This window comes from Pseudopodoces humilis, chromosome 2 (assembly GCF_049639895.1).
Source record: "Pseudopodoces humilis isolate 2021_Gansu_Grassland_sample_001 chromosome 2, ASM4963989v1, whole genome shotgun sequence".
In the NCBI taxonomy this organism is placed as follows: domain Eukaryota; kingdom Metazoa; phylum Chordata; class Aves; order Passeriformes; family Paridae; genus Pseudopodoces; species Pseudopodoces humilis.
In genome coordinates, this window is record NC_142201.1 from 55,012,596 (window position 1) to 55,039,010 (window position 26,415).

Sequence of the window (26,415 nt, forward strand, 5' to 3'; positions counted from 1 at the left end):
GTGAGAGTGTTTATCACTGTATTCATCAAAATAGCCAATACTACAGCAAGAAAAATCCATAAATCCAAACTACTTTGCCACAGCTGGGATCATCCAGCAGTATAAACTGAGATATTATGCTGAAGATTTATGAGGAAAGCATTATGCAATGCATTTCTTGACTTTTTAAAAAACATTATACAAAAATTAGAAATGTAAAAGAGGAAGAGTGTGAATTTCAATCTCTGCATTGAAATATGACTGGACATTTGGGAAAAGAAAAAAAGAAATAAAAGACTGTTTCAAACTAAATCTATGCTACTATAACCAACCATTGTTAACTGTAGTAAATTGGAATGACATCATTATCTTCATTCTTGCTCCTCCTTTCTGAGAACATTGGTAGAAGGAATGTCTTGAGCACTGAATTTTGATATAAGTCAAACTTTAAAGTCCTGTTTCTGTATATTTAAGCATGAAAACTATCACATATATCTGGCTTCATATTTGACATATTTATCCCTAGGCATGGTTCAAGCAAAAGCGATTCTGAGAAATTCTTTGTGTTTTTTAAAAGCTTACCTACACATTTGATTTCATTATTTTAGCACACGTTAAAATGAGCTATTTTACAGAGGTAGCAGAGGGAGTTATAAGTGTTTCCACCAAAGTAATTATGAAGTTTTCATGGTCTTGTCACAAACATCAGTCCCTGAAGTGCATGTAGACTACAAATGAAAATAACAAACAAACAACTTTAATGAAGAGAAAAGTGACATCATGGGACAGTAGTTCATTCTTTTAACTCAACCTTAATGCTGGGGAAGGAAAGTAATTTTATGTATATATATATATGTTCTGATTTAATAGTCAGTGCATTGCTAGTTAAGCCACTAAATCCTCAGTGTTCAAATGGGTGGCATGGGCATCAATTCTTTTATCACCTGTGGACTCATGAGCTTGACTAAACTCAAAGGGACTTAATTGGAAATAGTGTTCTTATCTTGAAACCTCCATGGTTTTTCATATGAAACATTTTGCAGAGCTTGAAAATAGTTGAGAGATAAGCCATAGGCAATACTGTTTAAAGGGCAAACGGAGATGTCAAGACTGTATCAGCGCAAATGCAAAGTGAAGAAGGGGAAGAGACAACTTTGGTTATATGTAAATTGTCATATCTTTGAGGAGATTTCAGGCTTTAGGTAAGGGACGTTATTACTTGGGTTTCAGTTGCTGCTGCAGCATCCTGAATAAATAATAAGTTTTCATTTTGAACAAGCTGTTCTCCACCATTGAAATCTGCTGCTGTCATAATGTGTCTAAAGCAAGACTAAACAGGTGCAAAAATACCAAGCCAAAATTGCAATGAATAATCATAAGTACAGTAACCTGATAGGCCAGAGTAAGGATAAATAATATAATCCCTTTATGACAGTGTCCAGCCATGGATTCACCACTTTGAAGAAACTCATACAAAGTCAGGGGAAGAAGCACAACTCACACAAAGAAGGGGTGGAGAAAAATAGAAATTGATAATGAAAATATTTTCCTTCTAACTTGTGTCCAGGCACCAATACCACAAATGCTTAGAGTTGGGCAAATAATCTTTATGGTCAAACCAGAGAAACAAACACAAGATGTGTGCATCTGTTACTAGATGGTTCCTAAGGGTCAAACGGGTTATACTTAAGAACCGGAAAGTTTTGAGAGAGGAATCCTACCACTAGAAGTTAGATATCTTGCCAAAATCACAGAACAGTGCTGTGCCACAGTTTCCCATTACCTAAAACAGAATAATATATCACTGTTGGAATAATTCATATACTAAAGCTCTTCCAGCATGAAGACGTTGTAAACAGTAGAATATTATTAATTGTCTTTATAAATATTAAAGAATGTGTATCTTTCTTTAACCTATCAAGCCTTTTAGCTGCCTTATACCTACTGCAAAAATATCATAAGAAAACATGTGGAATGCAATCAAAAAACAACAGGATGCTAGGTGGGTCAAAATATCAGTACTTAGCCACTGACTCATCATCTCATTAAATACACAGTTAAACACATGTTGCAAGTTAGTAAAAAGATTTAAAATTAACTCATTTGTTGGAATTTCTGCTATTATTTACAGTGATATTGAGACACATAAATTTATTGACTTTGATGAACATGCAGAATAAAAATGTATGAAAAATATATAAGCATATTCAGATAAGAATTGACAAAAATACTGTGGATATTAAAAATAATCTTTTACTTTAAGAAAATGAATTAATCATAAAACGGATTTTTTAATATAAATATAAATCATATTTTTTTTAGTTTTGCAAATAAAATCTGAGGTCAGGAATTATGCAAGCAATTTCTGTAACTTTTTTTTAAGCAAAATAAGGTGAACCCTAAAGACACACAGAAAAAGTAAAAGGCAATTATTACATTAAAGTTATCATAGGTATGATCGGTTTTACTTAGAGATGGGTTTTTTTAAGATGGATAGATCCTCTGCTCCAAGCTGTCTGAGTAAAGTGCAAGCAGTCAAACCATTTTTGAATCATAACCTCCAAAGCTATTTTTGTCTTGGATGCCTATAAATAAACACACCAGTATTGTAAGAAGTCACGATCTTCCTCTGAAGGTCACAGTATTTTCCTACATATAACTCAAAGTTTTCAAAAAACTTTAATTTACCAGTGTATGCAGGTAGTATAAGTTTATCCACCAGAGTGCTTACCCTCAGTGCAAAGAGGAATAGATTTCTCCTTCTAGTGTACAGCATGAGTGGAACAGATAAATATGTTGTTTATCTTCATATTTATTTTCAAGGAACATTGTATATGAGGCTTTACATTATCTGGAAAATTAATTATGCATGTGACAATATGGAATATCCCTCAGTCAGCCAGTTTCTAATGTCTCCTCTGCCTCTTCTGACATCACATGCTGTGATCAAAAATTGTCTTGTTTTTGTGGAGTTGCTTTGTTTTGGGTTTTTTTCCTATTATCCCTGTGAAGGAATTACTTTAACTTTCTCCCTAACAAATACTATTTGAAAACCCAATGAAGTTATATCTAAATCACCAAAGATTAAATTAAGCAGCAAGGAGTCAAAGGAAGGTGCTATCTCTTCAGAAAGCAAGATAACAGCTTGAAAAAGATGAAGAATTTTCAGGCTTTGGATTTCTGTATTCTTTTAAATTTTTGTTTAAGTGCACCAAAGGTCAGAAATTAGTAATGTAAAGATTTTTTTTTGTGCCTGTGTTAGTTATGGTGTTTATTTCATACTGGTGATTGTCTTTAAGGATGAGGTAATATTGAAGCTGGTCAGCTTCAGCCAACTCATGCTACAGCAAGATATTAAGTTGGCTCCGTTCAGATCAGGCATTTTAACATTATAGCAAATTTTTTAACTCACTTGGCACCAAACCTCATTCTTTCTTGCAAAGTTTTCTAGGTAGGGCCGGAGCACATCGTAAGACAGCATAGCATACTGTCAAAGGTGGCAGCCTTTTTAGCTGAAGTTAACTGGCCTCCTCTTGCTTCTAATGAGGGAAGTTTCTCTGCCTGTTCCCCAACATACCAAGTTTCCATTTCCGTATATGGAGGTCTGTGGAATAGCATATGCTGGTTTGTGTCAGCTTAGAACCATTCCTCCTCCCACATGCCCAGTCTTTTGAAGAAGAAGTGAACTGAGTCCCTCCATCTGTGCTGATAAATACAGAAAGACCAGGGAACAATCAATGTTCTATTCCCCAACACCAACTTTATATTAATTAGCCCCAGCAACATCAGAGCTATCTTTTCGGTTCCAGCAGTCCAAACTAGAGCCAAGATGCTGATTGAGGGGTGCAGTGTCAAGTTCACCCACAGAACCTCTTGGGAACCCAGTAACACCCAGCTAAATGCACAGCCATGTGAGGTGCTGTATTGGGTTTGCATGGCAAGGCTTTGGCAGTGAGCATTTACAGTGGTAACTTCCACTAAAAGCTGCCAGAAGCTTCCTCCATGTGCAACAGAGACAGTGCCAGTCAGCTCCAAGGTGGGCCCGCTGCTGGCCGTCGGTGATGGTGATAGTGCCTCTGAGATAACAGATTTAACAAGAAGGGGAAAAACCTGCCCAGCAGCAACTTCAGCCCATAGAAAAGAGTGAAAATGCACAGAAGAAACAGCGCTGCATAAACCAAGGCTGTTGCAGAAGGAGGAGGAGGTGCCCCAGCCTGTGGAGGGACCCACACTGAAGAAGTTCATGGAGGACTGTCTTCTGTGGAAGGGTCTCACCTGATGGAACAGCAGAAGGGTATGAGGAGTCCTGCCACAGCCAAGGAAGGAGCGGCAGAGACAACGTGTGATGAACAGACTGCAGTCCATATTTCCCATGCCCTGGGCTGCTAGAGGGGAGAAGGCTGAGAATCCAAGAGTGAAGCTGAACCCAAGGAAGAAGAAAGGGGTGGGGGGAAGATGTTTTAAGATTTAGCTTTTATTTTCCATTACTCTAGTTTGATTTGATTAGTAATATATTAAATTAATTATCCTCAAGTTGAATCTGTTTTGCATGTAATGGCACTTTGTGAGTGACCGCTACCTGTCTTTATCTTGACCCACAAACCTTTTGTTACATCTATTTTCTCCTGTCCAGCTGAGAAGGGGAATGATAGTGCAGTTTTGGTAGGCACCTGACATCTAGACAAGGTAAACATCTAGACATAGTTGCTTAGGTCTTGATCAATAAATGTAATAATTAGGTGTTTGCCCAGATCATGTATGAAGAATACATGGGCTACCAGCAGAAATTTAGGAAACTCAGAAAGGAATCTAATTTGACAAGTGCACTGAGAGGCAAATCTAAATCTAAATTCTACATATAATGCGCAACCAGCCAAATATAACTAAGCTAAACTAAACAAGACCAGTTAAGACTTTGCTAACTCCTAGGCACTCTGCCTCATACATCCTCATCCTCATTACTCTCCTATGAAGCTTCTCTTGGTTTAAATATTTGTCTCAGAAGAAAGTCTTGTATGTAAATTCCTACTCTAACATCAACTTATTTTACAAAAATGGATTGGCAGCTCATCTGCCATTACCAGAATCTTAAAAAAAATCCTTTAAAAAATCTGTTAAAAAACATCCTGATCTTAAAAAATTCCTATTCTTTGATCCCTCAGGTAAAGTTGAGGCCTCTTTCCTGAGTCAAAGGCTTTTTTGGTACTTCAGTGTCCAGTCACGGCAATCTGTGGCTTTAAGCAAATGAATCCAGTTGTAAGACATATTTGGTGAATAAAATTGTGTGAAATTTCTCTCAAGTAAGCTTTGGATACTTCACAGAGACCATGATAATTTTAAGTGACTCCCTGATCAACCAACAAGTTGTTTTGAATCCTACCCTTTAGCATGATTTTCTCCTCAAGTACAGTAAAGGGAGAAAAAGCATCCATTCTAAGTTAGTGAGAGGTCCTGATGCTGTAGAGTTCTCCCTGGAGCTTTCACTTTAATATTACAACAACAACAACCTTGAAACTTGCAATGGGTATAAATTACTGAAGAAAAAAGTTCATGAATTTGAACTCCTCTTATAAATTCTAAAACTAGCTTCTGAAGAGTGCAAAGCTACTGATGTTACAAAGTTCAGTGACCTGTAATAGCAAATATTATTTCCATTGATCCATAGTAATGATTGACCTGCACTGGAACTAGCAACACTCAATATTACATTTTCAATTTTTCTTTATGTTCCATTTTCCAAGACACACACACACACACACACACACACACACACACACACACACACCAGTCTATATCAGACAGGCCAGATTTTAATCTGGTTATGAATTTGGTGACAATAAAACTATAATCATAAAACCAGAAGGTAATGGATGAATGCCTAATAACTAAATACAAATCAATAGACCATTGTGAAGAAAAAACAAAGATAATTTTATGTCTTTAAAAAAAAATAAAAAAATCAATATTCATTACACAATATGTGGAAACAACTGTGTTTATGTTTATAAAAGCTAGCATCAGGTTGTGCTGAAAGGTGAGAGATGGATGTTACTGTTGCAGAAGCCCAAGCACGGCAATCCAGGTTTGAGGAGGAAATTTGCTCACTAAAAGTTAGTAACATATATGCTGGATATATATATAGCATACATACCAGACATTTTAACACTTAAGGATCTTAATACATTCACACATTTTGGTTTCAACAAAAAAGAATTTGTATTAATGCAGTGGTGACCACGTTTTTTCAGAAGCTGGTCTTTCTACTTTCACTCAGTGAAAGAGTAGACATAATCCTTAAAATTTCAGACTGATCAGAATGAGTTAATATTGGATAGGGGGGGGAAAATGTTTCTTTTCAATAGTTCACTTTGCAAGTATCTCCCTGTTGCAATGTGTTGATCATTGCTTAATATTTTAAAAAGGTATACAAATCACTTTTTATCAAATGAGGGATTAATTCAAGAAAAGTATTTTATTTTTAATGACCCTATGTAGACAACTACCTTGAATAACATGAAGACAATACAACAGAGACATTTAAACTTTTCAGTCTTTGCAGCACAATGCACACAATTCAAATGAGGATGTATTCAGTTCCCATTACTGTAGGGCTCCTTGGATTGTTAATTTTTGCTCTGCTTTAAGATCTCCTCAGTCAATTCACTTACAATCTTATATTCTATACATAGGTGCACTATTTATGCACATATCAATTTTTCGAAGAGATGTACCAGAAGAGCTACCTACCATGTAAAAGCTATTCCAGCTAGCAGTTCTATGCTCTTGTTCATTGGACAGACAATTGAAATTGAGTTCTTCATATCCCTAAGGAATAGGGAAAACACTAACATGTTGGTTATGTTGTTGACACTGTCACATTAGACAGTACATTACTACAAAATTTGAAACAGAAATTTGCATTAATTGCTATTTCCTTCACAATCCCATATTACCATAAATAAAGAGAAAAAGGTTTTATCTTTGCATAGAGGCTGCTCATTTGTCCATGAATTATGCATTTTCATTTTTCAACAAAACAAATAAATAGGGTTTTTTTTTTCCCTGAAGAAAGCCACTGTATGTAGAAGTAAAACACTAGATAATTTTATTCTACACTGAAGGAAATGCCTTTTGACTTTTACTGAACTGCTTGCTGAGTTTTTGATGTTTTGAACCAAATGGTTATTACATGGAGTTGTAGACATGTGAGGAACTAGGAATAGAAAAGTTGTCAAACATTGGATATGTCAGTGTGCTTAAAGAAATATAATCTCAAATTTGTCAAATGAAAGTGCCATCTTATTGTGGATGAAAACTTCAAACACCCACTTCCTACAAATAATTTTCTTCACTGTCTGAACTACACTGTATAAGTATGAAGAAAAAGTGATGTCTGGTGCATAAAGCTTCTACTTAAAATGATAATGTATATAACAAATTTTACTTTCTGAAACTCTGTTAGGGATAGATCACCTTTTTTTTTCCCTCTGTCAGATGTAATTATTGTGTAAGATGTAGCATCTATAAATATTTCTTGATTGATAATTTGTGAGAAGCAGGGTGCAAGTGTTGTACATTTAGGCTTTTTAGACTTAACAGTGGTCTCACATAATTCTGCTGATTATTTTAAGAGTATGGTTGAAAGTCACATCTGCAATGTGACTACTGTGCCTGCACACAGCATTATCTTTCTCCATAATCTACCTTTAAATAGATAAAATTTAAAAAACCACATCTAAGCTTCTCACTCTAGCCTGAATTTTCAGTTGAAAGAGAAACAGAAAACAATTTGTCTCACTTGTTTCAGACACCTCTGCTTTTCACTTACCTACCCTGGAAATGTCTATATGTCAAGAATAAAAAAATAGGCCTTGACTGGATGCGTGATTTTGAGACAGCGAAGCTAGAGCAAGCAAATCCCACCCTTTCTAGTGAATAATATTCTCTTTTCGCTACATACCAAAGTTGAACAAGACAGAAGTACGGTTTTGATCTGACTGAAGGCTTTTACTAACTCAAGAAAATCTGTGTTTGGACAAAGCTCAGAACAGGTTTGGCTCAAATCACTTGTTCAGCTCTGCCAAGCGAAACCAGGGCCTCTGCAGAGAAAACACTATTGTCTCATCTCAGTATGGGACCTGAGTGATCAGTGACAACATGAACAATAAAGCTTCTATCAGCTGCAAGATTTCTGAAGTATACAGCAAGAAAGTTTTCCTATTATCTAAAAAGTAGCTTAGGCATTAAGTTGTTTGGTTTCACTATCTTCATTTCATCATACACATAAAAATGTGATAAATCCCACTGGGAGCTGGCTATGTCTAACTTCTTTAAATACAAGATGAAATTCGGCCCGAATCCCAGAACACGTAGTAATTATCCTGCATTCAGTAAAAAAGCGTTTCAGGTTATTTAAGAATTTTGGTGAGCAAGGAATTAGCTAACAGCTAATTAAGAATTTTTACCTGAATATAGACTGAGGGAAGATGACAGAATCTGGTCCTTGGAAAATTCAGGTAATAATTTATTGTCAAGGAAGAAAATGTCCATCCCCAGTGGCCAAAGAGCACAGGTTAAGCTACAACATATTGTATGTTTTTCAGAGCAGAGCTAAGCAGTTCTACTGACAGGGAAAAATACATACAACTGCCTGTTTCAGAAGAAGAAAGGTTGAAATATCATTGGAGCTGCTGCAATCAGAGGAAAAATGCTCTGTACTGCTGCACTATATCCACTGTCTAACCATTTCCATCACAGAAAACTTGAATGGGATTGCAGGCTGTTGGTAGTTGGCTTAGAAGATCTGATACCCATGTCTTGATGTCCTGGCTACCTGGCATATCACAGGGCTTCTTCAGTGCATTGTCCTCCCTTGCTGGGAGCCATGTTCTCCCCTCAGAGGTGGCTTCTGGCACTAAAAGGTCGGCACTTCAGCTCAGAAGCCACGGCTTAATGTCAATGAGAAGTCAATTAAGAAATATCTACATATTCATGACACTCTCATAACTTTTAGACATTATGTACACAGTGAGCTGGCAGAAGCTGAAATGCTGTCCCTGAACTAATGCGATAAGGACTGTAATGAAAGACCTATGGCATTAATAATTTTTAGCAGTGTCATATTAGTACTATAGCTCAGCTTGTGCTTTGGCTTTTACTAAACAAGAGCTGTTTCATTATTATTTTAAGCCTTACACTAGAAGTCAGTGAAAGCAAATGTTCATATGCCATGTAACACAGTATAAAAATTGTGATAAAAAGTTGTACTGGAATATAATCTGAGTTAAAGTCTTCCTCTTATGTTTTTAGAAAATTATACTCAGTTAATAAATTTTAAATTAGGTTTTCTTTTGAAAATAATGTTGTGATAAGACTAAAAATATATTGAAGATAATCTTTCTCACTGCTGTACTATACTGGATTTTTTTCAGATAAAAAGAAAAGCACAAAATGCATGAAGATATATATATACAAAACATCATAACCAGAGAACTCATACTTCTACGAAATCTCAAAAGAATCTAAGGAAGAAGTTGGTCAAATGTGTCAAATACTTGGTTTAGAGGCTGCAGGAATCCTTTTTTTTTCCCAAATCTCTTTTCTCTGCCAGTGTTTATCAGCTCTGATTTGTGGTACTTCAACATAGCAGTCCCCAACAGGCACTAAGCTAACTAGACAGGAAAATCTCATCCACCTTTGTCAGCCTTCCTATCAAACACCACTTTGCCTCATGGGGTATTCCTTCATAAGTTTAGAAACTGCTTTCACATCTTAGCTACTTTCTTGTAAGGTTGTCATGACCACAGCAGAGTATTGTTGGTGAAAAGTTGCCAAGCAGAACTTTGCAGGTTCACCTTGCATAAGCTTGCAAGAACCACCCCTTTGAAAGGGCAGCTGGAAATTTGAGTGATATAAACCCCAAAGAGTCGTCCACTTTCCAGCTCGACTGTTGCTTTACTCAAGCTGGAGCCAGAGTTTCTGCTGTCTTACAGTGACACAAGGAAAAGCAGTGCCAAAGCCCCTCTCCTGCTCTGTGCTGAGAACAGAATGATCATGCTAGGACTGATCTACAGTGACACAGAATGATCACAGCTTTCAGTAATGTGCGAGTACCAGATGCTCCGTACTTCTGCAAGAAAGGTCACTATCTAATATTCATAGAGTCTTTCACACTGTAATCCACCGTCCTGCACAGGAAGTTCAGCATGTAAGGCATTTTCCTTACTAAGCATCTAATAAAAAGTGCATATTGGTAAAGTTAAAAGGATTTATTTTACTTGCCCTGTATCGCCTGCAGTTTAAAACCTTCAGTGCCCTGGCAGTCTGTTAGCCATGTGCCTTTCTTAGTTTTTTTTCTGTGACTAGAAATCAATACACCGGGGCTTTCGCTGCAAAGTATGACTGTTTCCCCACTGAAAAGCACCTGTCTCAAAGTATCACACTGACTGGAGTCTTACAAAGTTTGTCATCTGAGTCACTTGAATTTCACTGATGGAGATATCTCACACCACAGTCCTCCTCTATACAACCACAGGTTGTAGCAGAGAGCTTTTTGCTAAATTGAGAGGGCAACGTGTATAGGATAGGCATCCTAATGATAGGCATCCCTATCTCTTGTAAAAGTTGGCCACAGTTGCCAGCCATGCCAAAAGATACTATTTGATATTCTCTTTCAGAAGTGATGGTCCCGAATGAATCACCTGGGAAGGCTCCCATCTGCCGCTGGAACTCTGCCCACAAAACCGAGGCATTCCAATTAAGTATCAATACTCTGTTCTTTAGTCAGGATAATGAAAAATAAATAACCTATTTTACCACACCAATAATCTAGTTTTTCTGATCTATTTATCAATAACTATGATACTTCTTGGAGGGCTTGTCACTAGATCTCAGACTGGAGTATTTTACACACTTGAGTCAATCAGGAATCCCACAGAAATGTTCTTACTTGTTCCTTCTCCATCACTAATTGCAACACAAATTTTGAATGCAGTCATAATCAGATTTTATGTACTAAAATGCAAGTTAAAAAGATATCTTTAACTGTATGTGGTTGAATGGAATTAGGCTCATAAATTTCTAACATCTTTGTCCCAGAAAACATAAGTCAGTATAGAAATATAATTAAATCAGTTCAGTGTTTTCCCACAGCTTTGGAAGGGGTTCTTCCCCCAAAATAATAAGTGAAAAAGCCAATCTGGTATCTTTTCTATACTGCTGCTTCTCTCACACCCCTCATTCCATATCCCACATACAGCTGGAGTACTTCTTCTTAAACAGGCTGCAGTACGTCTTAACCAGGAGATTTATTAGACACATTAGTCTTTAAGGAGCCTTTAAGACTTACTAGATGTTTCTGATGTCTAACAAAATTAAATATTATAGAGGTACCAGATGCTCCAGAAAACTTCTAATTCTGCTGTTACACCTGTGCTTTAATAAAACAAAAGTCATCAAGTATAATGAAAACCTGAATACTATAACAGTAAAGTCATCATTTACCCTATCAGCGGCCCAAGGGAAATGCAGTGGCTGTAATGCTGTGAAAAATGGTGTATGAATAGGTCAGTAATTCCAAAAGCATAAGAGGAAGAAACAACATAAGAGGAAGCTGTAACATCAGAGAAACAAAAACCAGAACTTAAAGGTAGAAACTTATAGTGACTTCATTCATGAGAAGACTACTGATTCACTAAAACTAAAATTATAATATCTATGAAATCCAATCTCCATATAAATCAGTGTCAAAATCTGACTGAAATCCAAATGAGTCAATATTTCTGTTGAAATGAATAAAATTAGAGCAGATGTGAGTCAACTAAAAGCATCTGTCATGCATGTCCAGTCAAACTAACTTAAACAGGATTGAGTTATGGGCACCTTTAACACCAAGCAATGTTCAGAACAGTGCACATGGATGAGAATTTAGTAAAGGACTTGGGTAGTTTGATTTCTTTCTTAAATTATACATGTTTGCTTTGAACTGTATACACTGCATTGTCTGTTCTATTTGTGCTAGAAATGAATGGCAAAGATATAAACAATTTATAAGAGCGGTACATACTGAGTGGTTTCAAAACCCTAGAGATTAATGAATAATAAATAAAGTCAGGCCTTTTGTTAGTACTGTAATGCTTCAGTGTTTAGGTCACATATGATTATTGTGCTAATGTCATTTTTGGGATGAAATGGTTATTAAAATCACAGCATATTTCCAAGAGTTTCGCTGAATAAAACAGAGCCTGATTCCACTGCCATTGACTTTAGCAAGAATGGGGTAAAGCTCTAATTCAGACAAACCGTATTGCACTATTTATATTTTAAGGATGGAGAATATGGAACAAAGGAATTAATATGATTTGTTTACAGTCCCAGAGAAAGTCAGTCTTGGAAATTTTTGTTTCTATTCTGTTAAGTGTGTTATATGTTATATAAGTTCTGTTCTATTCTATTCTATGCAGCTGTGCCACTGCTCTTACCCTCACAACACCTCAGAACATCTCAAGAGTTGCTAGACAATATGTTTTGCAATTTTCACTTATTATTTGGTTTTCAAAGATGGAATAATGCCTGAAAGACTCAGACATTAAGTTGGTTTTGGACTGGGATTCTTATTACAGGGGGTTTTGCTTCTTTGCTTTGGATTGGACATGGAGTTTGTCTCATGGAATTGTGAAAGGAAAAGTGAAGAGTAATTTTTGTTTTAACTGAAGGAAAATGTTTTGCTGTGGTCTATGTTTTTATTGCCTAGCTGAGATCAAATGCCTGCACACTGTGCTTGCCACAGAGCATGGAGACACTTAAGGTGGTCTTCAGGCCCTGTGATTTAGTGAGTTCCAACTCCCACACAAACTTTACTTCTGTGAAGGGCAGCTCCACTGTGCTTAAGAGTCCCAGTAGTTGAGCTGTCAGCAGTAGCCTGGATCCAGATCACTGAGCATTTTCAGGCTAAAGATGGGCATCTAAAATTCTATTTGAGATGCTGCAGACAGTGTAAGTAATTCTGGGGAGACTAGCAATCCTTTTGATAGTTCAACATGTTAAATAAATACGTAATTGGTCTTGTGCTATCTAAAGTTTCCGGAGTTCTGATAATTTCACGTCTAGTCCTATGGCAGGCTTATAGTCTAGCCAGTAGTGACTGGAGACTATAAAATGAAAACACATAATTTTCTGCTGCAGAGGACCTTTGAGTTCTTAGCCAGCAGCAAATCATAATTGCTGCCCTAATTCAGCAGGACACTTTTTTCACCAATCAAATGCCTACAATCTCTTCAAAAACATGACTTTCGTTTCATGCAGGTACAAGCTGCTCAATTCACCAAGGCTCTGCAATGCCAATGCAGCTGTTAATTCTCGATTTGCCTGCTGACACTCACACCACAAACCAGAATCTCAGAGTTGTTTGGGATGGAAGCAAATTTAAAGATCATCTTAGTTCCAACCCCCCCGGTCAAGAGCAGGGATGCCTAGATCAGGCTGCTTAGGGCCCCATCCAATCTAGCCTTGAACACTTCCAGGGATGGGGCACCCACAGCTTCTCTGGGCAACTTGTTCCAGTGCCTCACCACCCGCGGAGTAAAGAATTTCTTCCTTAGCACCTAATTTAAATCTGTCCTCCTTTAGTTTAAAACTGCTCCCCTTGTCCGATGACTATCGGCCCTTGTAAAAAGTCGCTCTCCATCCTTCCCCAGACGAAGAAGAAGCCGAGTTTATTTTATTTTTTAACATGTTTTTTCCCGCCTTAGTTTCCACACAGGACTACCTTCTTTCCCTGGTCCCAGCGCTGCCCGGGCGATCACACACACTCCCAATATCTCCGCTCTCCGCTGTGGCCGCGCCGCTGGGCTTAGCACAGCGCCGTTTCGCTCCCTGCCCGCTGCCCGCGGCGCTGCCGCAGCCTCCGCGGACGCGCCCCCGCGTCTCGCCCGCCCCCCTCCCAGCCGAGCCCGTGACTGCTCCCCGGCTCCGGCCCTTCCCGCGGCGGCGGAGGGGGAGTGTCCTGGGCGGCGCGCACATCCCAGCCCAGCCCAGCGCGGCGGCGGCGGCGGCGGCGGCGGGGGAATGGGCAGCCGCGGGGAGGAGAAGCGCCGGGCGGGCGGCGGAGCGGGCAGGCTGCCGGGGCGCAGCCGGCGGCGGCAGCGGTGGCCGGGCATGGGGCCCCCCGGCGGGCGCGGCAGCTCCAGCGCCCGCGGCAGCCTGCAGGTGAGGGCCGGGCGGCGGGAGGGGGGGACGCGCCGCGTCCGGCCACCCGAGCCCGACTTCGCACGCAGCAGAGAAATTGGCAACAAATTGGCAAAAAAAGCACAAAAAACCCCAAAAAAACCAAACAAACAAACCAGACCGTATATACGTGGATATGTTTGTTGGGTCTTTTTCTCCCCAAATATCAAGGCAGCCGCGAAAAGTTTATATTTGTTGCTGCTGCCGGCGCGGGTTGTGGCAGAGAGCGGCGGAAAAGCGAACGGGTGATTAAAGAGGGGAAGGAGGAAAAATTTCCTCCGTGGATACGATGCCTGAAGTTACTTTCGGGGAGCTTCTTTCCATCTGTGTGTAGTGGGCGACGCGCTCGCCAGCTCGGGCAACTTGCTCCGCGCAGTCAGTCCGTCCCTCCGCTCCGCGGCTCCTCCGCGCAGCTCGCCTTGTCCGCCGGCAGCAGAGGGACCTTGCGGGGTGGCGCGGCGCTGGCCGGGGACCCGTGACGGCGGGGCTGGAGCCGCCGGTTCCGCGGCCGCGGGAGGCAGGGACCCGCCCGGAGCGCGGCACCTCCGCCGGGACCCCCGCGGGCTGCGCAGAGCGAGCCGCCTCCCCGCTGCGCGGCGGGACCCGTGAACATGCGGGAAAAACAGCTTTCGGGACGGGGCTGTGGATCAGGGCAGCGAGGGACGCGTTTCGCATTGCTGCTCTGGAAGGGGAGTGGGGCGAGCAAATGTTTGGGGATGTACAAGGGGATGCCCCGGTTTGGGATGCGCCTGTGGTTGGGAGGAAAGGTGCCGCTGGTGAGACGGGGGCGAGCCTGGGGCGGGGGCAGGAGGGAAAATGGCATGTCGGGCACAAGTGCTGCTGGGACGCGGCGGGGAGGCACGGTGCCCCCGGGCCATCCTGGCAGTGCGTATTTGCTGTGGGGGATGCAGCTGGTGTTGCCTGGAGGGTACAGATGCCTATGCCCTGGAACTAGCTGCTGTACTGGGAGGATGGTGGGGAGAGGGAGGATGGCTTCATGTTGCAGATGCAGCACTCACTGCTCGAAGTGGCAGTGGGGGGAGGTAGTGGGTGGGGGGAGGCGCCAGCCCTTCCTCACAACCCTATGCTTCTCTCTCCTCAGCACTTGCTCCTCTTCCTGCTCTTCGTTGGGCCTTTCAACTGCTTTGCCAGTTACAGCCGCGCCACTGAGCTCTTCTACAGCCTCAACGAGGGGCTGCCTGCTGGGGTGCTCATCGGCAGCCTGGCCCGTGACCTGCAGCTCCCAATGGCTGCTGGCCAGCACCCTGCATCTCTGCAGCCCCCACTCTCCTTCACCCTGGCCTCCCATGGCCTGGGGGGACAGTATGTGCAGCTGGACAACCGCTCTGGAGAGCTGCACACCTCAGCTGTGGAGATAGACCGGGAAGCTCTGTGCGTGGAAAGCAGTGGGGCCACCATCTTCGGGGGATCAGCTGCTGTCTCCTCTTCCTCCCCCTCACCAGAGTCATGCCTACTGCTGCTGGATGTGCTGGTACTGCCACAGGAGTACTTTCGCCTGGTGAAGGTAAAAATTGCTATCCGTGATGTCAACGACAATGCTCCCCGCTTTCCTGTGCCCCACATCCGTCTCTCGGTGCCCGAAAATGCACCTGTGAACACCCGCCTGGCGATCGAGCACCCTGCCCTGGACCCCGACATGGGCACCAATGGTGTCCAGACCTACCGCCTGCGAGATAACTACGGTGTCTTCACCCTGGATGTGGAGGAGAACGAGAACGGGGAGAGGACTCCCTACCTGATTGTTATGGGGGCACTGGATAGGGAGACACAGGACGAGTATGTCACAGTCATTATCGCTGAGGATGGGGGGACTCCTCCACTCGTGGGCAGTGCCACCCTCACTATTGGCATCAGCGACATCAATGACAACTGTCCCCAGTTCAACGACTCGCAGCTCAACATCACCCTTTACGGGAATTCCAGCCTAGGGACACACGTGGCTACTGTCCACGCGGTGGACATCGACCTTGGATCCAATGCCCAGATCACCTACTCCTACAGCCAGAAGGTCCCCCAGCCATCCAGAGATTTGTTCCATCTGAATGAAAGCACAGGAGCAATCACGCTCTCTGCTAAAGTTGATGGGGACACTCCAAGGCTCCACAGGCTGATCATATTGGGCAACGGTCCCGGCTGTATTCCTGCCGTGATCACGGTGCTGGTGACCATCATCAAAGTCATGATGAGGCCACCTGAAGTTGTTCCTCGTTTCATAGCTAATGAAGTGGAAGGGGTGGTCTACTTAAAGGAACTTGAGCCTATCAACACACCTGTAGCATTTTTTACCATCAAAGACCCCGATGAAAAATACAAAGTCAGTTGCTATTTGGATGGTGATGGGCCTTTCAGGCTTTCACCGTACAAGCCATACAACAATGAATACCTGCTGGAGACCACAAAGCCTTTGGACTTTGAGACACAGCAGCTGTATGAAATCTCTGTAGTTGCATGGAACTCGGAAGGATTTCACGTCAGGAAAGTTGTCAAAGTACAGGTTCTGGATGACAATGACAATTCACCAGTTTTCTCTGAACAGCTGATAGAGTTGTCAATTGAGGAAAACAATGTTCCCAATGCTTTTTTGACCAAACTGCATGCTACTGATGCTGACAGTGGAGAAAGAGGGCAAGTGTCTTATTTCTTAGGTCCTGATGCCCCTTCCTATTTTGCTTTAGATAAAACCACAGGAGTTCTTACAGTTTCCACCCAGCTAGACAGAGAAGAAAAAGAGAAATACAGATACACTGTCAAAGCAGTAGATTCTGGATTCCCTCCAAGAGAATCAATAGCAACCGTCACCATCACTGTACTGGATAAAAATGATAACAGTCCAAGATTTATCAATAAGGATTTCAGCTTTTTTGTGCCAGAAAACTTTCCAGGTTTTGGTGAAATTGGAGTTATAAGTGTCACAGATGCTGATGCAGGGCAAAATGGATGGGTTGCCCTTTCAGTTCTGAATGGAAGCGATATTTTTGTTATAGATACTGGAAAAGGAGTTTTGAGAGCTAAAGTCTCCCTGGACAGGGAGCAGCAAAGCTCATACGTGCTGTGGATTGAAGCAGTTGATGGCGGTGATCCTGCCCTGTCTTCTACAGCAAAAATAACTATCCTTCTTCTGGACATAAATGACAACCCTCCTTTGGTCTTGTTTCCTCAATCTAATATGTCTTACTTGTTAGTCCTTCCTTCTACCCTTCCTGGCTCTCCCATCACCGAGGTCTATGCTGTCGATAAGGACACCGGCATGAATGCAGTCATAGCTTACAGTATCATAGGAAGAAGAGGCCCTCGACCCGAGTCATTCAGGATTGACCCCAAAACTGGTAATATCACCTTGGAAGAGTCACTGATGCAAAATGACTATGGCCTCTATCGGCTGCTTGTAAAAGTTAGTGATCATGGCTACCCAGAACCTCTCCATTCCACTGTCATGGTGAACCTTTTTGTCAATGATACTGTCAGCAATGAGAGCTACATTGAAAGTTTGTTAAGGAAGGAGCCTGATATCAGCGTAGAAGAAAAGCAGCCACAAATATCCATAGAGCCTGCACACAAAAAAATGGAGTCAGCATCCTGCATGCCTACCTTGGTAGCTCTTTCAATAATAAGCTTGGGTTCAATTGCTATAGTAACAGGGATGGGAATTTACATTTGTCTAAGAAAAGGGAAAAAGCATCACAGAGCAGATGAAAACTTGGAAGTACAAATTCCATTGAATGGAAGAATTAGCCTGCACATGTTGGAGAAGAAACCAATGGAGATTTCTAACATTTGATGTTTCTTTGTGTATAAGACACAGAACATCAGAAAAACCCCAGATGACACTGAAACACCTAGCTGTAGGTTGTACTGACAGAGGTTGCAATGAAGGACTGCTAATTTATAACTTAATAATATTATAATTGTAAATAGCTGTTTACAGTTTTTTAAATTCAATTTCAGTGTACAGCTTTTTTATGAAACATTAGTAACTAACAGCTAGCACCCTGAATATAAAAACATGGACATCATTTCCAGCATTCATAAATCAATAAGGTCAGTGAACATAAAAAGGGTGAAGGTAAGATGATTCTTTTAAACTCAAGTTTTAAAAGTCTTTTTAACCACGAGAGGGCATCAGATGCTCCTGAGCAGGGAACTGTTCGAGGTGCTGTCCATGAGATAAACAGAATATATTTTAATTATATTGATTTTAATATAAAATACCTATTGGCATACAGACATTTAACCACTAAAAAAAAAATTAAAAAAAAAATAATAAAATGTCTGTCCCAATGTATGTATAATAAAAAGAATAAATGTGTTAAAATGCACTAGTAATGAAAACGAGAATGTTTTATTACCTCACAAGTAAAGCTTATACAGTAGGATAGAAGAGGCATTAACAAGAAGTGCAATTCCTGTTGAGCAAGAATGCAAGATATTGTAATGAGAATCTGGACTGCTGTGACATATCATTCATTTTTTTCCAGATTCCACTCTCATTATCATTTGCTTCAGCAATCTGCTGGTCATTTTTATGGAAAAATTATATTTAATATTTCCTAAAGCAAATAATGACAGAACCCCATCCTCATCCTCATAAACATGCCAGATGCAAGGAAGCAAGGGAATCTTTAGTTGTCACCAAAGTGGTGGTATTTTTTTTGTACTTTGAGCAATCTGTCAGTAGTGCTCCATCAGTTTGGTTGTGCAGTAGATTTTTGTTAGATGTTACTTCTGGATCTGATCTGCCAGATGAAAACAAAAATCACATTCTAAGGAATTGTAGGACTTTTTTTATTCTGACTGTTGCTCCTTTCTGGATTAGTATTTCATGTGAAAGATCTTGTTTCTGACTTTTGGCGACCATTCCTGGCTCCTTTTCATTGGCTTTGATTTTGGATTAGATCCAAAATCTAACTTGTAAGACTGGTGACATATTTTCTTGATAATTTATTCTTTGCTGTATCCTCTGCAACAAAGCAGCAATTTATCAGTGATGTATTACTTTCACTTCATTTTAAGAGCTGAGAACTATCTTTTGTATGATGATTGCATCAAATTTCTCTGTGTGAAAAGATAAATTAGTGTTATGCTTAAAAGTTATTATTTTGATTTCTCGCATCATATGTCTGTAATGTACCAAAAGTGTTTATATGTCTGCAAATTAAAGCTATATATTTTCATAATACTTATTCTCTCTCTCCTAGAATTTTAATTATAAAACTAAATATTATTTTGGTTATTAGAAATGCATTTTTCACAAGTTCTTAGGTACTGGCTATCTTGTGTGACATGTCCTAATATTTCACAAATTAGTACACTTCAAAATCATTAATGATAGCTTATGCTGTGCTTCTTGAAATTACCAGCTGTATGTCGGCTGATATAAGTGGTGGGGCATCTTGTAACTGCTTTGAAAGTAGGGAATACAATTTGAGGCAGTTTTTGATTTTTCTCTCTGTGACTGGCACATTACTTTACATTGAACCTACTGAAATGTTAGGGCTTCTAATAGATACTGGTGTACTTAGTCAAAGTAACAGTATTAGCATAATACCCATAATTTTGCCATCCTGGCTATAGGAAAAAGACTTTTTTTTTTTCAGGTTAGAATATTTTCTGTTTGGGCATGATTTGATGGCTGTGTTTCATGAAATTTAATTCATCTTGTCAGTGCTTTGTGGTCAATTACCTCTTTTCCTTTATTTTCATCTTATCAAAACGGTATGCATCCCTGAAATACATTTGACACGAAAAGATATTGTTTCTTATCTCTGAAGAAAAATTGCATTATATCTTCGGAAACAACTTCTCTATTAGAGATACTCTTTTGCTGTGGTGATGAAGCTAGATCCTCTGCATTTTTCTCTTCAGTAAGGAGGCAAGGTAACTGAAAGACAGGATTCTTTTCATTGCTCTTCTCTTATTTCAATTAGCAGTCCAATATATTCTCCAGACAGTGTAAACAGGAGCAAACCTAAGACTTAAGAAATGCAATAAAAAAATAATCCTGATCTTTAAGTGTGTGTTCATATAACACTGGACAGATACTTTTATTCAGGTTCGACAAATACAGTCTTGACCCTGTTTGATTAAGCTTTGGTTAAACATGCTGTTCTTGTTCCTTTTTTTTTTTTTTGTTTGTTTAGATGAAGCATGTTCCTAATGCTCAATAAAATGTAATGTTAAAAGCCTGTTAAAGCCAAAGTACTGCTCATGAAGCATTTCACTCCTGATTTTCTACACATTTAAAGAAAATGGGTTTAAAATCACACCTTCAGCCATACCAACACTTACTTGAGCACAGGAATTTGTACTGGATAAGACCTCATAGAACACATTTTTTGCCTTCTGTAAGTAGACTATCTGTGTATAATGTCCCTGAAAATGATAAAATATGCAGTAAGTTGGGTTTTTTACTCCATATTTTGTGTTACTTTAAAAAATACAGCTATTAACACCAAGCATAATAGTTAAACCTGCAATGTTGAGCCTAACAATGATTAAAAAACTACAAAACAGGAGTTTTACATTCGTAGAATCTGGGAATTTCTTCCTAAAAAATGCTCTTTCTCAGCTGTAAAATTCTTGATACTGGCTGTATAGCAAACATTTCTGTGATGTTTCTGTTTCCAAAGTACTCCTTACTGAAATTCCTTTCACATGAAAACACATTTTTAATGAGTATAACTGAAGTAAATTAGACTCAGATATAAAAGGCCTATTTTATTACCACCTTGTGCAGTGCACTTGCCAAAATATATGCAAATCTTGTTGACACTGGTAGTTGAGCTGGCACAAAAATAAATGTCTCATTCATTTACAGTATCCACTGATCAATCTTAAGAGTGGGTGCCCTTTGTTCATTTTTATAAAAAATGAGATTGTTTTAAGTTTTGTATTGCCAAAGTCTCCTGAACTTGCTATGCAAACACTTTTTCATTAGAATTAACAAATTAAAAAATGAAAGACAAGAAATGGGCAGTGAGCCCAGTAGCAGTGGACAGAGAAAATCAGTCTTCTCTTTCTCCTTTGTTTTATTCTTTTTAAAATAATTCTTTGAAGTTACTGTTTTGATGCAAAACTAGCCTAACACCTGACTGAGTATCAATAAAGGATGAGATGTAAAAGTGTGGAAAGGGAATTAGAGCTATTTGCTTTTTCTTGTGTCAAAACTCAGGAAACAATTAATCTTATGGTAATTTATTTCCATTTTTCAGTATTAGGGTTCAAACATGCAACTATGCCACAGTCCACTGAGAAGAATGTAAAAAGCTGCCACTCTCTTAGCAGGACATCCAAGGAGAGGTACGGTATTAGCAAAAGTTGGCCTCCCTGACAGCAGTGACAAACCTTTGATTACTGGCTGGGGTTTCATTTTAAATTTTTTGCCCCTAACTGCTGTTTTGGGAAGATTTCATTAAAATACTCAAACTCATGAATATGATTGGTAGTCCATGACCAATATTTCACCTCCTGCTTCAAAGCAATGAACTTTCTGGGAGCTGTGGCCTGCATCACAAAAATACCTTGCAGTTTGGCATAAGAGCCTCTGCCAAAAATAAACCATCAGCTTAATATGCAGAGAGTTTCTTTTCATGATTCATATGCATTATCAGAACCATGCTGAAAGCTGACTGCCACCTTCCCTATACTGTGCTTCTCAGCATCTTCTCAAAAATACCGTTTCTTTGTACATTCTTCTCACCAGTGTAAGTTGGAGAGAAAAACAATGCAAAACGATTAGTTATTAAATATTAGCCAGCTGAAACTAACAACTTTGATTTAGACCACTCTTCTTCAGAGCAGGAGTTTGAGGAGCTAAGCATGTTTATCTCTATTACCGAAACAATTTGAGCTTAAAGGAGATGTCTAGTGAAACTTAAAGTAGAAATAAATGTATTTGGCACCCTCATTTCCTATAGAGTAGGTTCACATAGTTTTTATATGAATAGTAGCTGCTCAGTGAGATTAAAGTTGCAGAAATTAGTTTTCTGCTGTATTTTAATAGTGTGGGAAATATTTTGAGGAAACTATTTGAAAGTTATTTGCAACATGTCATAATTTACAGTTTTCTGAGTTAAAACACGCAAAAGTACTTGTACAGGCAGCATTGCTGTTTCATTTTAACTTTCTGTACCAGACTGAGCCAGCACATAAGATAAAACTGTCGTCTGCATTCTGAGATGCTTGGATTCAAATATTTCAGCTCACTAGCAAGTAAAAAGTTATACAGCTCTATTTTTCACATTATGGATGAGAAAAATACTTCTATTCTTATACCACAGACTGGTAACTTGAATAATCTTTCTGACATGTTATACCTAAATGTTTCAGTGATTTCTGCTACATTTGCATTTTAGTTTCATTACACAGTAGATTTTAAAGGCCAAATTTCAACTCTTAATTTTTTGTGATGAGCATACTTTGAACAGGTGCTAAGAAAACATTGTTCTGACTGAAGAAACGTTGAATCATTTATAATGCATTCAATCATTTATTCCACTGCTTGTGAAAACAAATATAAGCTTATGTGTTGAAGTTTCAGATTTCATATTGCTAGCTAACCCTGCTGGTAAGTAGCAAACACTTAACTGAAATACACTGTAAGGAATTATTTCAACTGTTCAAATCAAGAGTTGCATTTTAAGCATCAAGTTGGATGTTGGTCTATTCCCTGCAGCCCTGGCAGTATCGATTTAATGCAGTGTACTAACTGTTTTGTCCTATTTTCCATCTTCAAAGTTTGGGTTAAGTATTCATCCTCAGAGCAAGCCAGTGAGATGAGAACTCTCATCTCTTCATGCCTAACAGGAGTGACAGATTGATTTCTCTATCTGTGTGTCTGCATCCAGTGCTACCTGAGATGCCCTAAGGTGTCCCCCCTGGCTTCTTAGGAGAAGTGCAGGCTTTCTCTAAATGAGCTATCATATATGCTAGCTCAGTGCAGATGCTTTGGCATTTTAGGTGGTGTTCCATAAATGCAAATGTATGTTAAATTGAGTCTTTGATGTGATTCATCTCCATATTTACACATCTGTGTTGGCATGTCTACAGACAGGTATTGACCACTAGAGCTCAGAGCCTGAGCTTCCACTCTAATCTGTGAGTTCCATCAGCACAGGCAATAGAACTAGAGAGTGCTTCAGTTTGCTCTAAAGTGGGAATTCAGTTAAGGTTTAGCTGCTCTGAAAATTAGTATTGAGTGCTATCTAGATTGCCCTTTAGCGTCTCAAGATTCTGCACAGTGCTGTCAGGAAGTCTTGTGCCTTTCTAGAGTAGTAGCTAGGTGCCAGGAGAGCAAAGCAGCTAAGACAGCGTGATAAAGCTGTGGATAGGCATGCATGTCCCACATACAGCAGTGACACAGTGAGTGTATCAACCTTTCAGCTCCACTGAGCAGGGCTTGACAGACTATAACAGGGACATAAAACATAGATCTGAGACATCTGATATTTAGTATCAGAGCCAAAAAAAGACCTGCAAGCCTAAAATGTAACTACTATCATAAATGACTGATAAGCTCTGAAACCTAAATTCATTCCATGTAGCATTGTGTGCAGGTCACTCCTACAGGACACACTAAAAGAAGGTGTACCTTTGATTTATATGATGGCAGAGCACTCACTGCTGAGGAGGTAAGAAAATTTTGTTATTTTTCAGGTGTTTTCAGTTGTGTATTTGGAGCTGATGCTAAAGACATCTCTTGGTAAGGACACTTTAGCCTTCTTTTGGAAACTGAGCTATTGTTTTTAATACAAAGGCTTAAATGTCAAAATCTTCCAAGGCTGAAGAGACATAATCATGCTTGTCTACTAGAGGAGCATCCCAAGGAAACGGAGGTACTTGGCCTTGAAACACTTTGAAAATTTTTTTTTAACAATCAGTGACAGTTGAGGGGTGAGAAAATCAGGGAAAACACAGTTCTGTGCTTTTTCCTCCTTGATGAGCAGGTTATGATACTCACACACACACAGGCACACACACAAGAAATTGAAACAGTTACCTTAGGTATTTTTCAGATGTAATAGTCTCCCAAAAGTTCAGTATTATTTCAAATCTATTACCTTTAGTTGTGCTGTAACCTTACTAAAATTACAACCTCAAGACATTTATGGGATAAAGGTTGGTCATCCTCTGTCTAAGGCTCTATTTTCTGAGGAATGTATTTATAAAGGGTCTGGCTGACAGGGTACAAGGCAGAACTGCTTCTCACGATGTGTTCAGGACAGATGGAAATAGAAAAGAACAGAAGAGCAAGAATAAATAAATAAATGCAGTCAGAATGAAAGGGTCCTTTTCTATGATTACATGTGGGAAACAAAAATAAGTGGTCAGTAACGATAAAATGAATTTTTCTGGATCTACTGGATTTCCTGTGTAACATCAGCAGTGTTAAGCATCCCCATTCAGCAATCACTCATCTTTTTTTCTTAACCTCTAAGAATGAGAGCTTATTTCAGAGCTTTAGGACCTTCTGACACAATCTACTAACACAAAATACATTGAAAACTGATTCACATTGTCAGCAAGTCACACTTGTATAGAGAAATCAAGGCTTTGAGTAGAATATGTTTAAAGTCTATTTTATTATAACAGCATTCTCTTTTCATGGTGCTTTTCTGTAGTGTTATTATATTAGGTGCATTCATTTTTTGCTAATTCAGGACTAACCGTATTACTGCAAATACTTACATCTTTTCAGCCAATATAGAAGCTGATACTGTGACATAATTTTTTATTCCTCTGAATGCTGATAAAGTAATGAGAATTTTTTTTTTGTAGCAAGTCACAAATAGCAGATGTGCTTCTGTCCTTACTTTCCTAAAGTGCATAATGATAGGGTAACTTTCATCTTTATGAATAGAATAAAAATTTCATTAGAGTAGGACAAGAGGGTTCTGATATAAGACTGTGTTAATACTGTGTACATCCTGCAGATGTTTTCTCAAATGTCTCCCTTGCATATCTCTGTAGAAGTTCTAAAAGTCATTTATTAATTTTGAGAATGTCTTTTATATTTTTTGTTATAAGAGAAAAGCAAAGGCTACACAGTTGTACTGGTGTTCTCCTTTATTTATTTCTGTTTACCAAGGTAAGTTTAGCTGAATTGAAAACACAAGGATGCTTGTGTTTAACTGTTTTTATTTTGAATTTTAATTTTGAAACACTGTATATAAAGTTAGGCACCTAAAAAGTAGATATGCAAATATCTGAAAAAGCAGTAAAGGAAGGAAGCATGCAGGAAAAAGAAGTGTTTTGGAGTAACATTCAATCTTGAAAGTTCAACATAAGGTAACTAATGTATTAAGCTCCTCAAGGTTGTTTTTCAGTTTGCTCAGACACAATGAAAACAGTTCAGTCCCTTCAGCTGTATGTTCATGGGTCACGCCCTCAGAGTCTTTGCTGCAGTCCTTTCAGGAGTTGAGTAGCCTCATCTCTCACTAAGGCAAATCCAGTTTAAAAGTGTTCAAGTATTCATATTAGGTTATAGTTTAATATGGAAAAAAACAAGCCAACTGATACTGCCCATCCCCAATGCAACTACTTTGAAGGCATCAAAAATTAAATATTACAGGGTCAGAATATTTGTATTGGTTGTAAATTCCATTTGCTATTGTTTTAGATATTGACTATCAATATATATCCACTAGTAATTTTATTTGACTAAATGTATTCTACAAATAGTTGAATCAACAATATTTTTATCAGTTACAAAATATTGGAACAAAATCCACAAGATTTTTTTCCCCTATTTTATCTCCTGGAATAAAAAATACATTATGAAAAAGCAATAGCTTTTTTTCTGTTATCATCAGCTATGATAAGGAATTATAAGACCATTATAGAACGTTCGAGGATTTTTCTCTTAATATTTTATTTAGAGCCTGGTAGTATTTTGTCATTTTCCAAATAAGCTTTTAGACTTTGGTTTGTAATATAATGAAATCAAAAACTTCTATAGGCTGGGATTTCAGTATTACCATATAACATCCTCCAGAAATGCCAAGTCATGAGTGATTCCCAACACAGATTAATGTAATCCAACTTCATAGATCTCTATAGGCAATTTGGGACTACACACATCTCAGACTGCTTCTCTGATCAAGGCATCTCTTCAAGTCTCTTATTGCAATGTGGTTGCTTAGGACATATCTCTGTTCTTAGTTCACAGTAGAAAGACATTACAGCAGAGCCCTCGCA

At 39.3% G+C, this 26,415-nt stretch overlaps 1 protein-coding gene across 1 annotated transcript; it reads left to right on the forward strand.

The window, feature by feature from the left end:
• Window positions 1-14,130: 14,130 nt before the first annotated feature.
• PCDH20 (protocadherin 20) lies at window positions 14,131-19,403 on the forward strand. The gene is made up of 2 exons (XM_014248666.2): window positions 14,131-14,184; window positions 15,305-19,403. The coding sequence occupies exons 1-2, from the start codon at window positions 14,134-14,136 to the stop codon at window positions 17,999-18,001; spliced, it is 2,748 nt and encodes a 915-aa protein (XP_014104141.2). The 5' UTR covers window positions 14,131-14,133; the 3' UTR covers window positions 18,002-19,403.
• Window positions 19,404-26,415: the final 7,012 nt, after the last annotated feature.

What these genes read in the sequence shown, in the direction of transcription:
- PCDH20 (XM_014248666.2), top strand. Translation starts at nt 14,134, where the DNA reads ATGGGGCCCCCCGGCGGGCGCGGCAGCTCCAGCGCCCGCGGCAGCCTG. An exon ending in GCGCCCGCGGCAGCCTGCAG is followed by an intron (nt 14,185 to 15,304) that starts GTGAGGGCCGGG and finishes CTCTCTCCTCAG; the next exon opens with CACTTGCTCCTCTTCCTGCT.